Source organism: Apostichopus japonicus, chromosome 14 (assembly GCF_037975245.1).
Source record: "Apostichopus japonicus isolate 1M-3 chromosome 14, ASM3797524v1, whole genome shotgun sequence".
Classification (NCBI taxonomy): Eukaryota; Metazoa; Echinodermata; class Holothuroidea; order Aspidochirotida; family Stichopodidae; genus Apostichopus; species Apostichopus japonicus.
The window spans coordinates 8,802,241-8,817,182 of record NC_092574.1 but is presented as its reverse complement, the minus strand read 5'-3'; the positions used below and the strand labels follow the sequence as shown (position 1 = coordinate 8,817,182).

General features: G+C 36.9%; 1 protein-coding gene across 1 annotated transcript; it reads right to left on the bottom strand.

Annotated features, from left to right (window-relative positions):
* Positions 1 to 6,526: 6,526 nt before the first annotated feature.
* LOC139980002 (fatty acid hydroxylase domain-containing protein 2-like) lies at positions 6,527 to 13,635 on the bottom strand. The gene is made up of 6 exons (XM_071991330.1): positions 13,480 to 13,635; positions 12,651 to 12,837; positions 12,225 to 12,346; positions 11,465 to 11,673; positions 10,896 to 11,168; positions 6,527 to 8,603 (listed from the first exon to the last, which is right to left on the bottom strand). The coding sequence occupies exons 1-6, from the start codon at positions 13,510 to 13,512 to the stop codon at positions 8,444 to 8,446; spliced, it is 984 nt and encodes a 327-aa protein (XP_071847431.1). The 5' UTR covers positions 13,513 to 13,635; the 3' UTR covers positions 6,527 to 8,443.
* Positions 13,636 to 14,942: the final 1,307 nt, after the last annotated feature.

The following is a 14,942-nucleotide window of genomic DNA, read 5'->3' as shown; positions in this document are numbered from 1 at the left end:
AATCCGGAATCAATCTATAGACTTACTTAAATATCTGCTTTATTGGCTCCAATTATATAGCATGCTATAGCTAGGAAAGTTTTGTAATTACGTAGTCGACCTGACACGGTCGTAAATCGATCTCAGGCTCTTCAAAAAATAGCCATGCATAGCTTGTTAACACCATTTGGCTCTTTGTGTAAACACTTTGTGGAAATAAGTTCATGTCTACAGTGTAATTAATCATACAGCGTTCATACAAAGACCCTCATACAAGAAAAAATATGTGGCAGGTGTTGCAGACTAATTAGTAAGAACTTCATTCTACGACCAAGGCAAGTCAATTACGTAATCTCAAGAAACTTTCCATGGTAGCGTGCTATAGTTGGGGTCTCTAATTAAGCCTTTAAGTGATTGTTTTCAGATCGTGTCAAGAGGTTGTAACTTGAGACGCTTGTCACCATTGGCTGTGGCTTTTTTAGACAGTTCTTATTCTTCTTTTTGTACACTTTGGATTTCCAGGGGAAAATGTTCTCCCCCGTTTTCCCCCATTCGTACGCCTTTGCTTGTCTCGTACCCACCCCACCCCCTGCCCCTCACCACAACTCTCCACCTGACCTCCTTGGCCTTCCCTCTCCTTCCACTTATTGTACAATACATCTAATATAATATTAAGCACATTAATTACATAAATTACTTATAAAAGAAGGTTTGACATGCTTTAACGAAGAGGTACATATATACCTTAACACTAACAGACAAAAGAACAAAGCAATTGTTAAGCTGGTGAAATATAATAATTACGTAACAGCCGTTGTCGCAATCAAACTGTTCAACACGTAAGAGAAATTTTATAGTTTGTTAAATAACACATTGTAGAATCGCTTTGAATATTTTTTTTTATTACGTTTACAAATAAAAAAAATAATATCATTTGCAGTGCTCTATGATAATTTGTAACGGATTGTAAGAAATAGAAATTTTACCCAAAAAAAAGAGAGACAAACAGAAGTATTCCATGGACAAACAGACTTGTTTATCAAACTTAAACAGATCATGGTAGAGAGTTTGAGGTAACAAGGCAGTTCCAGAAAACTTGTGCTTGGGTGGTCTCATTATATCGATATGACAAAAGGTACAAAGGGAGGAACCAATTTTGCCCATTACGTTAAACAGGCGGTTGGTAACTACAATAAGAATGGACAAAACTAAAACAAAGTCATGAATAATGAATGATTCTTATTTTATTCATTCATCAAATTCAAAATTGATTGCGATCATCCATCTACAGGAAAATGAAATTCTTTACATTTCTATAGTTTAAAAGCCAAATTTAAAGTATGAATGCGCACTATTGACCGAGGACTGTACAAACCAAGACCAACGGAGCTTAAGACAAATGATTCGGATAATTATCATATTTCAACTTGTTTCTTCTAATATTTCATTTTCTTTTTAGCCTACCATCTATTAACTCATCGTCTATGTAACAGACCAAAGTCCGGCTGAAAAAGATTGATTTTTTTAATATCTTATGCTTCTGTCTCAGAGGAGTTTATTTTTCTAAATGGGAGATAATGGACTTTTCGTCCTTGATTTAGCAATTGCATTTGAGTCCATCCACCATATCTAAATTAACCCTGACATATATTAAATAACCTAAGCGTCTTTGTTTGAGGTTTCATCTCTTTGTGAAGTGTTCAACTGAAAAATCCAAACATATATAAATATATCTCAGAGTTCAGAATAAGATAGTAATAAAATAGTAAGAAGATAATAAAAGTCCTTACCAACAACCTTTAATCCTTGTGTTAATGGTATTTTCGGAATTGCAGTAAATGATGTATTCGTAAATAGGTTCATTGACAATAGTGTTTTTGTTTTTTTTCCGTTCTATGAGATAAAAATAAACCACAATTTCATTTCCTTTGCATGTAGATAACTAGATATACGGGTGAGCCCCCCCCCCCACACCCCACACCATGGACATCAGTTGATATACAAGCACGTTTCAATAATATCCTCATAAATATGAATTATTTAAAATTTCGACGATACGCCTATAATGATGAACTTTTGACTTTCAAATAGTCTAAAATTGTAATCACCCTTGGTTCGTCTCCTAAAGTATAAGGGATGAAACCGTAGAATGTATTCAACTCCATTTCTGCATGTATATAGACTTTCCTTTCTAGTAATAACATTATGCGCATGACCCAAACCACACTCATAATACGTTGAACCAAGAACTTCTCAATACGTCCAATAATTACTTCGGGACAACATTTTCAAGAGAATGAATCGAAAAGCTCTTTATATAAAGAGGTTATTTTTGTTTATATGAAGCCCATCTTGTTAACTGATTTTCAATTTTTAATTATTGCTTTCATTCCGTTCATTCCGTAAATGACTGATTCGCGCTGACCGTACCGCTCCATGTACGCTCTTTACTAAATATCGTTAAAGAGGCGTATCACATACCATCTGGCCAACCTTTCGGGGTTTTTCATCGTTGTTGTTACACTTAATGTTATTATAGCCTATATATCATAGAACACGAAGCAATATATATACTTTAGATGCAATAACAGTCCTAGCAACTAACGACTTACGAGCGTGATGTACTTTCTTGCGCGTTGTTAACGTCAGTTAGACACATCTGCGGACATGGGCGTTCATTTGGTGGGGGGGGGGGGTAGGTCACGTGGACGGTGGACATGTGCCCCTACTTTATTAGCCGGAGGGAATAGCCTAAGTGCAACGTATCATTCCTACCCGCGCGCTCATACGCAGACACCATTGTTCTTTGTGTGTTTGGAGGCCCTGCTTGGAATGTCGTTAAAGAACGTCTCCTGTCTGTTTTAGTCGATTATATCTGTTCATAATTGACAATTAAGGGCGCCCACACACTTAGGGTTGATGCAAAATTTCAAAACACATAAACAGGGCTTTTAAGAGGTGTTTCATGGCGGAGCGCAGGAAACGTGCTAAAGGACCGTATATTTCCCCTGCCCATGTGTTTAGACCCATCCTCAACGGGATGATACTCAGTTAGACTACATGTCAGTAATTCCAATCTAGCACCTGCACCACCGCCCCCCCCCCCTCTTTCTCTCTCTTCCACTCGGTGACGCATATCTACGCCCACGTCCATACGAATAAGATAATGTTACATGCTATGAAGATATCACACCCGTCAATATATAGTTATGACACTTATAATATGAAAATACATTAGACATTCATATATGTGTATAGCTTATTAACAAACGTTTAAGAAAACGTTTCGTTGCGTTTATAACGAACTATATCCCTGACCATATGTGAGTGTGAACAATTAAGTTTCCAGGTTATAGACATGTTAAGTACTATAAAGGATTATTATTGTATAATTTCTATAAAACCAATCCAACCACATCCATGCCACTATATGAGAGTCTTCAATGCCGAGCTTATCATCTTATACCATATATCTACCTCTATTGCATATATACTTGCACCCGATACTCATAACTAGTATACAGTAACTACTGTTCATGTTCCACAACCGTGTATCAGTAACGACAAAACTTGTCACCTCTGTTCCGTGACATAGTCTGGATGGACTTGGAGTTTATGATATTCTGACGGGAAAAAAAGTTGATTTTTTCTCAATCACCATCTTGAAATTGTCGAATAATCTGTTTCATTCTATTTTATGATCTGTTCGTTTTGTATCGCAGTATATCCAGCCTTCTATGATTTTTCCCATCCCTATAGTATAGCTATAATTAATGATAATCTGTATGTAATAGTCTGTATCATCACATTTTTAACGAATTTACGACCTCAAGATTAGGCGATTATAATTGTCCTCGCAGCCATCTACCTTCCATCGCCTGTATTCAAAGCTTCCGTAATCCTGAAAGTTTATAATTTCAATAGATATCTTTGGATTACGTTATGTCTGCTTTACATATTTATAATTATATGTCGTTAATTATATAGGTCTGTACTCTCCGATCAATATGCTCACATTTTGAGAAATGCTGGCTAAAAGAACTAGATACCCAAATCTTGAGACTTATATATATGCCAAATATTCAACTGTAAACGTTAAAAGTTGTGGAAAATATTAAAACTTGTTTTAATACATTAGGTTTGACAAACGAATACACAGATGGGAAAATAAGGGGATACATTTCTTCCTCTATGTAGAAAGCATCAATAATATATAATATCTATAAATATATGTAGGTCGTGATCTGAAAATAATCTTTGCTCTCATACCGAAACAACTAAGATCGATTGCTTAAAAGACTTAATCTTGTCTTGTCTTGTACCATGCAAACAACAATCAGTGGTTATCATACCATTGCTGTATACGATTCATAACTCTAGTCACAAAATAAATTTCAGAAGTGAAGTGACTCGAAGAGGAAGCTTGAATATTGTTTTACCTTCATAGAGATAATACAGTGCAGTGATGTGCATTTCAAAGGTGTGTGTGGGGGGGGGGGGGTGAACTATCCCCGGCTGACGTAGGTAGAGGCTGAACTTTCGTGGAAGGGCCAGAAGCAAGCGAAGGATTTTAGAAAGGAGTGGGTGCTGCCCTTGGAAACGTGTGGAAGCGTGTTCAATTTCTCATATACATTTTATAGCAAAATGCACTACAATCTAAAAGTTTTTCCGTTAACGCTTTATTTTCGTTACAGCTGTTCGAACTGGTTGGAAAATAAAACTTTCAATTTGACAGTTAAAACACGAGCCCTATAATAATACTTTATTCCTGTATACTCTTTATCGTATAACTAGGGTTTCAAAAGATTTCTTCTACAAACAATTATTTATTCACCACCAAAGCAACAATACATAGTACATGATCAGGGTCCTTGTATATATGCATGGGCGGCGATCCTGGGGGGGGGGGGAAGGGGGGATATATCCCCCCATGAAAATGGGTGGAGGGGATGTAATACACCATATCCCCCCACCAAATGCCAGGGATAAGAATATTTTCATGCCTACATTTATGCATCATCGTGAATGTACGGCTCTTTTTTAGCTTCATTTCTCGCCTACCATAAACGCAGTGCGATCTTTTTAAATTAAGCGTCTTTATAAAACAAGAATAGCTGACTGTAGGCTTCATTGGCCCTATAACAACAAAATGTATTATTGCGCCCACGGTATCGATATATGCACCCTCATAGTATTCATATAGGCCCTATAGTAGGCCTACACACGTACATGTTCCCTAGAACAGCTGAGAATCTCATGTTACCAGGGTAATGCTTAATACACGTTTCACCTGGATGCCCTAGCAATCGGTACCTAGGAATGTAACTATGTGTAATTGTGTATTGCATGTGCAGGCCTATAATAGCCTGCATGAGGCCATTTTCTTCATCGAATAATATAAAAGAGCTCTCGAACATTCTAACGTAGCGCCTGAAACAAGATTGACAGGGGCAATTTTCCCAAAATAACACCCGAAATTAAAAAAAAAAAGTATTTTGTATTCGGACATGATATCCCTATTTTAAAGTTGGGTATATGGCGCTTGGAACCCTCGGGAAGTGCCGTTTCCGGCCATCTAGAGGGTTTGTAAATCCCCAAATTTTCTTGAACGCTTCGCGCCAACCCATGCATGGTGGCGCTACGCTTAGATAGTCAACAAGGTCATATCCCCCCACTCGGAAGTACGGATCGCCGCCCATGTATATATGCGAGATATATGTTTCAAAGGTAACAACTTATCATTCGAAGGTTCTTTCTAATATGTGAAAGAAACGTGTAACTCGTTCCTTTTTTATGCACAGTTGTTCTGTATTCTGACTGAGGAATTAAACAAAGGATTCCAAGTCTCTAGACGTCATTTGAAAAGAATCAGCACTTCCTCAGAAAAAATAAGGGGTATTGTTAAGTTTAGTGGAAGCTGATTTGAACAATGGAAAATACAATGGAGACCTCACGCTGAATGTAAAATGCATCTGTGTGCGTGTATGTGTTTTGCATTCCTTTTGTCACCTTTTACAATTATATGTTAAACAGCGTTCGTGCTTGCTTGCCGAGTTACTTAAACTAAGATTTTTGTCTAAGAAATCCTTTATGCAGTTGGAGGAAACCGGTTGAAACATTAACATGCCACGTAAAGATAGGTCTTATATACTTTATTTCCAGAAATAGTTGTAAACGAAACAGCCAAGGTCACCCACACGACTTTACTTTTAACTGATGAGAAAATACTAAATGGCAAACACAAGCAAAGATCAAAACAACCGAATCCCTTGAGAGAATATGTAAGAAGAAATATACAAATGTATTTCGTGATAGCCCTATAAAATTCTATGGAATTGTTTGTGAGTTAATCAGTAATTTCCTCGGATTTGTGTTTTCCTTTTATAAGTTATTTATATTGCTATATATAAAGAAGGAATGTTTTTAGACGTTTTAGTGGAAGTAATCTAAATAATATACCTTATATATTGTCACAAATATTTCATTAAAAAATATGTAATTGAAGTGTACCATTAAAAATTCAGAAAGAAAAAGGAAAACGTGCGAAAACGTTTTGAATTTTGTATTTTTCATGGCACTTTATAAACATTGCAAAAATAGAAACGATATTATACTTCACAACACGTTTTCATGTGTATCTGATTTCGAGTGAAACAAAATTTTTATTATTACATTTTCAGTCTCACCAATTGAATTCGGCAGTACATATACCCAGCCGCGAATCAAGAGGGTGTAACCCCCCCCTCCCCCCTCCTTCCTCATTTAACCCCACACAAAACATTAAAGGTAGTTATTTAGCACAAACTGGAATGTAGACGCTGTAGACATAATGTCTAGCCATATACCTTAGAGAATGCAACCTTTGATGTTTTTAATTTAATTCCTCCATTTTTCTCATGGATGCCCTTCCCCACACCCCTGCATTAGAGTTGGATTCAACGACCACAGGGCCACACATTCTATTTCTTAAATTCTTAGATAATAATTGGAATAGGTTTTCGATCTCAGAGTGAAGTTTAATAAACCATATTTAATTTACCTTGCCATTAAAAGAATTATTGAAGTTACCTACAAAGTTGACATGCAAAGTTACGAAATGTCGTTAATTATCATAATGTCAAATGCAGAAAAACTGTTTGGGGCAAACGTACACGAAGATTGTGATAAATTTGTTCATCTTTGACATAACGAATTCGGTACATGTTCTCCAATGCTTGCTATAGTTTGGTGGTTAATTCGGCTGCGTTCTTTTGAAATCAAGGTAAAATTAAAGAACAATCATAAATAATATGGAAGATACTCCAACGAATTATATGCAAACCAGAGGATTCTGGTGCATGCTAAATATTAGATCAATGTCGCAGTTGCTTTCATGCATTCACTGTAATCAAATTAAACGTTATACTTCTGCAAAATCGAAACGTTTCTTACCACGGAAAACTCTTTTTCCTTTTCACTTAATAATAAATAATAATAATCAAATCTTGACGAACGGTCAAACTTTGTGTTTTAATTATGAAGCGGAAGCGATGCGTTTTCAAAAAAGAAGATGAAAAAAAGTCATAAAATGAAATCTTTGGGGAAGTGCACGTTTGGGTTTATAATGCAACTTTGTGTATAATCGAGATATAAATTTGCTTGTATACCAAATTATGGTCTCAACAAGTTTCAGAAGAAAATGTTAGTGGGTCTACTCAATGTGGTGCTTGTATGTACGGCCATGTTACTTAATCTAGCATGAATTTAGAACCGATCATGGGTCGCGCCATTCATTGGCACCCATTCGGGACAATTCTTCTATATACTGCAATATTATATAGCGCCGTATTGACAGTATGAGCAGTATGAATATCAGTGGCGTAGGAAGGTACTTTTGAGTGGGGGGGGGGGCTGAAAACTGATGGCCGGACTGGGGGAAGGTCTAAGGGGAGGGGGTGTACCCCTCCCCTTTGGAATTTTTTTTGCATTTCCAGGTGGCCTCAGATGCAATTTGGTGCAATGTAGCACACTTCAACACCCACTCCATTTTGTAAATAATTTTGCATTTTCACCTGGCCTTAGATGCAATTTGGTGATCCAAATGAGATTTTTTTCTCATTTGGAAATGAAAAAGGGGTTTTCTGACTTGCGAAGCGGGGGGGGGGGCGGAATGATACTTCCGCCCCTCCATATTTTTCACTGGGGGGGGGCTGGCGCCCCCAGCCCCCGGTTCCTACGCCCTTGATGAATATCATGTTTCTATCTAATGAAAAACTACGAACTGTGTATACTGTCAGTACGAGTGCTTCGAAGCATAACATGGGAGGACAGTATAGAATGGTTTTAACATTTTAGGAAATGGTCTCAACTGGCTGTTTGACATCGAAGTCATGAATATTTATATATACATTCTCGATCGACCAATTAATATCGATTAAAAAGTTTTGGCATACTCTTAACAGTTTTATATGTTAATTAATATGTTCTAATCGAGTATTTTCTTGTCTTCAATCGGAAACTGTTGTGAGGCTGGCATTAAGCTCAGGAGGAAGAGATGGCGATGGTGAAGCTTCATTTTCCGGAAGAGGGAGTCCGTTCCGTGCAGACGATCCAGAAATCCAATAGCACCGAAATTATAGTTGAACCTACACAAATAAAACCGATTCAAAATATATGAAATATTATCCATGAGGTACTGTAGTATGGGATTCATGTGAGGCATGGGGGAGGGGTAGTGGTGAGGGATAGAGGTGAGGGGTAATTGTGGGGGTAAGGGGAGAGAGATAAGGGAGGAGACAGAATCTTGCAGACGATCCAAAAATTACAGTTACATGGAAGCAGGTGCACGGTGGATTTTGGGGATGAGAGTAATCAGGGTAGGGTGAGGTAGGGCAAGGGCGAGTGGTATGGGTGAAGGTATGATAAGAGAACACGGGTAGGGATATGGTCAGTACCGTGTAAGCATTCTAGAAATCGACCAGCCCCACAGTTATAGTTGGAACTACACAAATACAATTAGACAACCAAACCGATATGTGATTCTCAAAAGGTCAACGTAAGATGAGTTGGCATGAGGAGCAAGGGTCACATGGTAGGGGTTATAAGGGTGTTGGGTAAAGGGTGAGGGTAAGGGTAGGTGAGGTAGAGGAGTGGGGTTAATGAGTGAGAGATAATGGCAGTGTCAGGGTGTGAAATATAGGAGTGTTAAATATATAATTATATATATATATATATATATATATATATATATATATTTATATATATATATATTTATATATATATATATATATATATATATATATATATATATATATATATATATATATATATATATATATATAAAGACTTCAAGACTGACACTTTCAGGGAAACCATTCGAAGAGCCACGAGTGACCATTTTTTTAAAAGTTATAATCTATTCTTCTTCTTTATTTATTGCAGATAAAACTCTTATAGCCTATATGTTGTTGAGCAAAATATGAGAAAAAATATGACATATACCGAGAATGCACAAATAAAACTCATGCATCTAACATAGTTTGTTTACTTGCTGAGGTATAAAACACACACGTAAGCCTACATTAATTCATTTGGGAAGTGAAAAGTTAACAGCGCGTCACACATTGAATTGGATTATTTAAACATGGCAATTCACATAACTTTAGTTAGAACCGTGTGATATGGGGAAATATGATTCCATGGAAACATGCAGATTAACTAAATTTTTAGATCCCAGAAATAAATAAATTATATATAGAAATGAATTATCTTAATTTCAATTTATTTCTGGATTAATTGCGGATAGTAAGTATTGTTTCGACACTCTTAGATAAACGCACAATTAACACGTTTTCGCATGTTTGTTATTATTATTGTTAATTAATTATTTGCGTACTCTCTGTCAGTTGTTACATTAAAGAAACGAGGATTTTTTGGAAGGTGTGGGGGGCTCGGTTTTCAATCTAAATTAAGTCCTCGCATTAATATGTTGCTAAAAAACTTCGCATATGTTAGATTGATAAGTGATGCATCGATGCATCTGAATCTTTCCGTATAGCATCTTTACACTGTGTAATTGTACGTTAACGTCCCTTTGTACGCACTATATATGCAGATTTATGTATATAGGTTAGAACCAGATCCGGGGATACAGGGAAAGATTGGATGAAAGATTAATTCTCATTTTCCTGATAAACTAGAAAGTCGCAGGTTTCAAAAATAGAGCATGATGATCTTTAAACTATTCAAGCTTCCATGTAAATGTTAGCAGATTAAACATGTGAGTTAGAAGTAACGGTAATATATGTACGAGGTATGATTACATTTCAAAACAACTCTGAAAAGTATGTACATGGAAAGAGAAACTACCAACTTGAAAGGAGACACAAACCCAACAATTATTATTGGTATATATTTGAGGGAGATAAATGACATGAGCAAGCTCCTCAAAAAAGGGTAAGAAAAATATTATATCATTTGGGAGATTTCACAGATTTAATGTTCTTTTACAATGGCATAAGGCCGAAGACTTGATCAAGTCTAAATATTGCGTCATCGAGCCACATGTGCTTCTGTATTTTATGTGCCACTTTGTTAATCAAAATGTTTATTTAATCTAATGAAGATGAGTTTTGTAAACGCTGAATCTAATTTATTGAGCGTCCTTGTAACATGTCATAATGATGGCGTTCCTTTCAGTGAAAACAAGAAAAGGAAAACAAAAGAGATTAACAATTAAAAGGTTCCAGAACCAAGTGGTTCCATGACCTCACATTTTTACAAAATGACAGCTCCCAGACGCTAAACTTTTAAAATAGAATATCTCCCAAATGCGACAAGATTTTTGCCAGCTGCTTGGGAAAGTTGTTCATTACAAATATCTCTTTCAAATAAGTTAAATACGATGGTTGGGGTCTTTGTATCTCCTTTAAACTTACTTCAAATGATGGAAATCGTGTGCCTCCGGGGACGGTAAGAATGGAAGATGGTAACCACTGTGTTGAATTTGTGAGACGGTCAGGGCAAATGCCACCCACATACAGAGAGTTGCATAATGGGACCCCATGATCATGGGTCCCAAGATCGCAGGAAGCATATTAGCAAGAACGTGTTCCAGTGGGTGGGCGTACACGGCCATAGCTGCGACGGGGGCTGTCCACTCGTGATGTATCTTGTGGATGCGTTTATACAGATAGGGGTGGTGCATCATTCTGTGTTGAAAGGGAAAGAACTGTTTCAAAGTGAGTAATATGTGAGGGATATGGAAGCATATATATATATATATATATATATATATATATATATATATATATATATATATATATATATATATATATATATATATATATATATATATATATATATATATATATCTGCAAGTATAAGGACCATATCCTACTAAGTCTTCAAATTAACAAGTATGTGAATGAACTACCGCGCCCGCATGCCATTCGGCATTCATGCCTCATTTATAGCTGTATATGTTGTAGCTGTATATATTATATACCTGTGCATGTAGTAGAATCCAATTTCCTCAGCAAGAATGAAGACCATACTTTCAAAAAACACTCTCCGGAATGTTGGTAGGTCTTCTGGAGCAGCGCTACAACCTCTGGCCTTCATCAAGGGATGCAGCAACAGGAATATTGGAACGTTAATGATGGTCAAGTTGTACATTACGACGGAGAAACATTTAAGCAGCTTCTTTGTGGGAACCTGTACAAATATCAGATAAATTTCATTATTTTATTTCTCAACTTCCAATAATGCAGTTCTGCATTTCATGTTCATTCTCGATCTTTGGGGACGTTCTTGTAAACAGTATATGAATAGTTCCACTTGTGAATATATACACTTACAGTTACATTTTACACTTATAAGGTGACTTAGGCTGCAGATGAATGTGAATTAACAGCTAATTGGATACGGCTCAATCTAACTAAGAAATCTACGCATTTTCCACTATTTTTCTGCTCCAGTATAGTTGCGAGTAATTTGCATTCAGTACAAAGAAAATTTTGTCGCGTAAAGGTAATATCGTGCTTTTTATTAATTCTTTTCCAAGTTCAAAAGTTATGTTATATTTTTTACCTGGTGTAAATTTTATGAACTAAAATAATGATTAGGTATATTTTCATGTCACTATATAGCATACCTTTAATCGAGTATGTGACGTCATATTTTGGCAAATGTATATATGGCAAAATTCAGCTTTATTATCACATCGTGAGATTGTAAGCTTTTAGCAAAAACAATTAACTTCTTACCGGGACATTCTGGTCTTCTTGCACTTTGTACTTCAATAAGATTGCTGGTTTGCCAGTCAAGTCCACAAACTCGAAAATGATGGAATTCAAACAATAGACAATAAACACTGATACGGCAGCACCTGCGAATTATATGATATATACAGAAAAAAACACACCTCGGATTTATTTCATATTCAGGGGGGACTACAGTCCCTGGGCGGACCTGTGCATGGTTAAGAAGGGAGAACGGGGAAATATGGGATAACTGATAATAATACATTCTCATTTGCATGATATATACTTAAGGTAACTGAAGACTTCAAATAAAGGGGTAGGCCCCGGGGGGGGGGGGGATTACATAGTTGGTAACATAATCATCCGCGGGGCTCGATCTGTCTCTCGAAGTCACTATATTACATTATGTATATACGATATTATACTTACCATAGAGAGCAATGTTTTCTTCTCCGAACCGGGCCGCGATGTTTTCATAAGTTGACTCCCATACATTACCAGACGCTCCCCAGAATCTCTGCAGATGCCAGGTTAACGAATTCCGAAAGGCGATGACGAAAATCATGGGGACAAATAACCTCTTCATTGCCTCGACAACCTGCTTCTTCTTGAAGCTCTATGTGATATAGTGATCGGAGAGACGTATAACTTCATCAAAAGGTGAAAAAGTGGTTCCTACGTAAACATTCCTTGTTTTACTATAACGCATGCAGCAAGATTGGGGGGGGGGGTGGGGTTAGGGTGGGGTGGGGGATATATGGAGATAGGGTAAGATACGAATGAGGTAGAGTATTGTGTTAAGAGTGTGACGTCTGATGGAAACCAGGATGACACAAGTTTAGTTCCGACCAAACTCAATGCCGTATACGCCACTGGACAAATCGGCACTTCAGTTTTATAGGTCGAAGTATTTGTATGAAAAGATGGAACATATAATATGGGGGTTTCCCGTCATTCTGTGTATGATTTTAATAAAAATATCCTAAAAACAATTGTTACAAGATTTATTTCAAAAGCTAACGTATATGTAATTCAATAAGATATTCCTCTTAAACGAATGCAGGCGATCATTAAAATACATGTATACATTTCATATTGATATAGTATAACATCATTGCTTCCTGTATTGTCACTCAATATACAACGGAAAGGGTTGGAAAATTTTTACTTTCAACATTGCCTGATCGCTTCAATAGTATAAGTTGCATTAGTCAGCTCTATACTGTAAATCATATTAAAGTACTGAGGAAAAACTCACCATAGCTGTATGGTAAAGACAATCGACCACCATTTTGATATACCGTTTTAACTGTAACTACATGTATGGGCTGTAAGCTTCAGTATGATAAGTTATTGGCACAGTAATGGATCCTCTATAGGTCTTTATGCAAACATGAAGACACTGTACACAATACTTGTTTATTTGTTTGTTTACTAACTAATTTGATTATCTTAATTAACAAATCAGTCAAAGTACAACTTGATAATAAATCGACTAATATTCCTGCCGAATTTAAAGGACCGTATCAACTTCTAAATGTATAATTTGATGTAGCCGTTATGTACTCGGTCAGTTAACTGAAATAGTATACACGCTGCCGGAATTGTGAATTTACGGTGGTTGTTATGGATAAAATATGGATTGTCTCCAATCATGTCGATAAAAAAGATTACGAATTTAATCTCGGTATGATTGTATATTTTTTTAGGGTACACAGTGGGATGGGTTGGTTGGGAAGGGTATTCGCGTGCACCACCCCCACAGTACTTCCTGGTCGATACCCCACCCCGGCCCTCCCCTATCTCCCCTTCAGGGATCCAGATAAAGGCTAACATTGGATACGATCCATGGAACGGTGTAGACGCAATTATGTACATGTGATAACGAAACTGTTTATAATCAAAAGTCGGGGGTGGTATATCTCTCCATGATATAAACAGAACTTGGAATATATGCTACAGATTAAGGGCACTTTGACAGATAAGACATGTAAAGTGTGAATAATAACAACAATGATCAGTAATGTGATAACAGACTCATTACATGAACGAGCATTATCTTCCAGCAGAAAAATAATCCCGACTGAGTTTTAAAATTAATAGTAAGAAGAAGAAGAGCATACAATACAGTCTGTGTCATGCATGTATGGCATACATGATGGGACACAGACTGCCCTCGGAACCGAGGGTCCTGTTAGGACCAAAGCTCAAGTATTGTACCTCTGTATACTTGAACTTTTGTGATGGTGTTATTATCTTAGATCATTATCATCAAAGAACTTGAAAAAGACAAATGTTTCCATCCAAACGGGGAAGGGTAGGAACTGAAGCTCCGACCATCATATAAAGCGACTCATGTATATTGTATACTCAAGGGCAGCTCATGCTCAGGGGTGTGTGGCTAAGGGAGTAGGCTACATGGGAGTTTCGCCTCATAACAATTAGCTAAAAATAACAATAAGAAAGCATAGGTATAGGCAACCATGGAGGTGCAGATGAACACAAAATTTGAGTATGTGACCACTATGATGTCATCACACTGGGGACACATCGATAATACCATAGGCCTACACCCACCAAGTTTGAAGTAGACGTAGGCTGACCGCATGATCTTTCACAGTTTACGTTAAATTAATATCAGTGCCCTTAACATGCATTCAAACAATTCACAGACACAATCAGTAGGCCTACCACTAGTATGGCAATGACCCCCTTGGATAA

What these genes read in the sequence shown, in the direction of transcription:
- LOC139980002 (XM_071991330.1), bottom strand. Translation starts at nt 13,512, where the DNA reads ATGGTGGTCGATTGTCTTTACCATACAGCTATG. An exon ending in AAGAAGACCAGAATGTCCCG is followed by an intron (nt 11,674 to 12,224) that starts GTAAGAAGTTAA and finishes ATATTTGTACAG; the next exon opens with GTTCCCACAAAGAAGCTGCT. An exon ending in CACGATTTCCATCATTTGAA is followed by an intron (nt 8,604 to 10,895) that starts GTAAGTTTAAAG and finishes TTATTTGTGTAG; the next exon opens with GTTCAACTATAATTTCGGTG.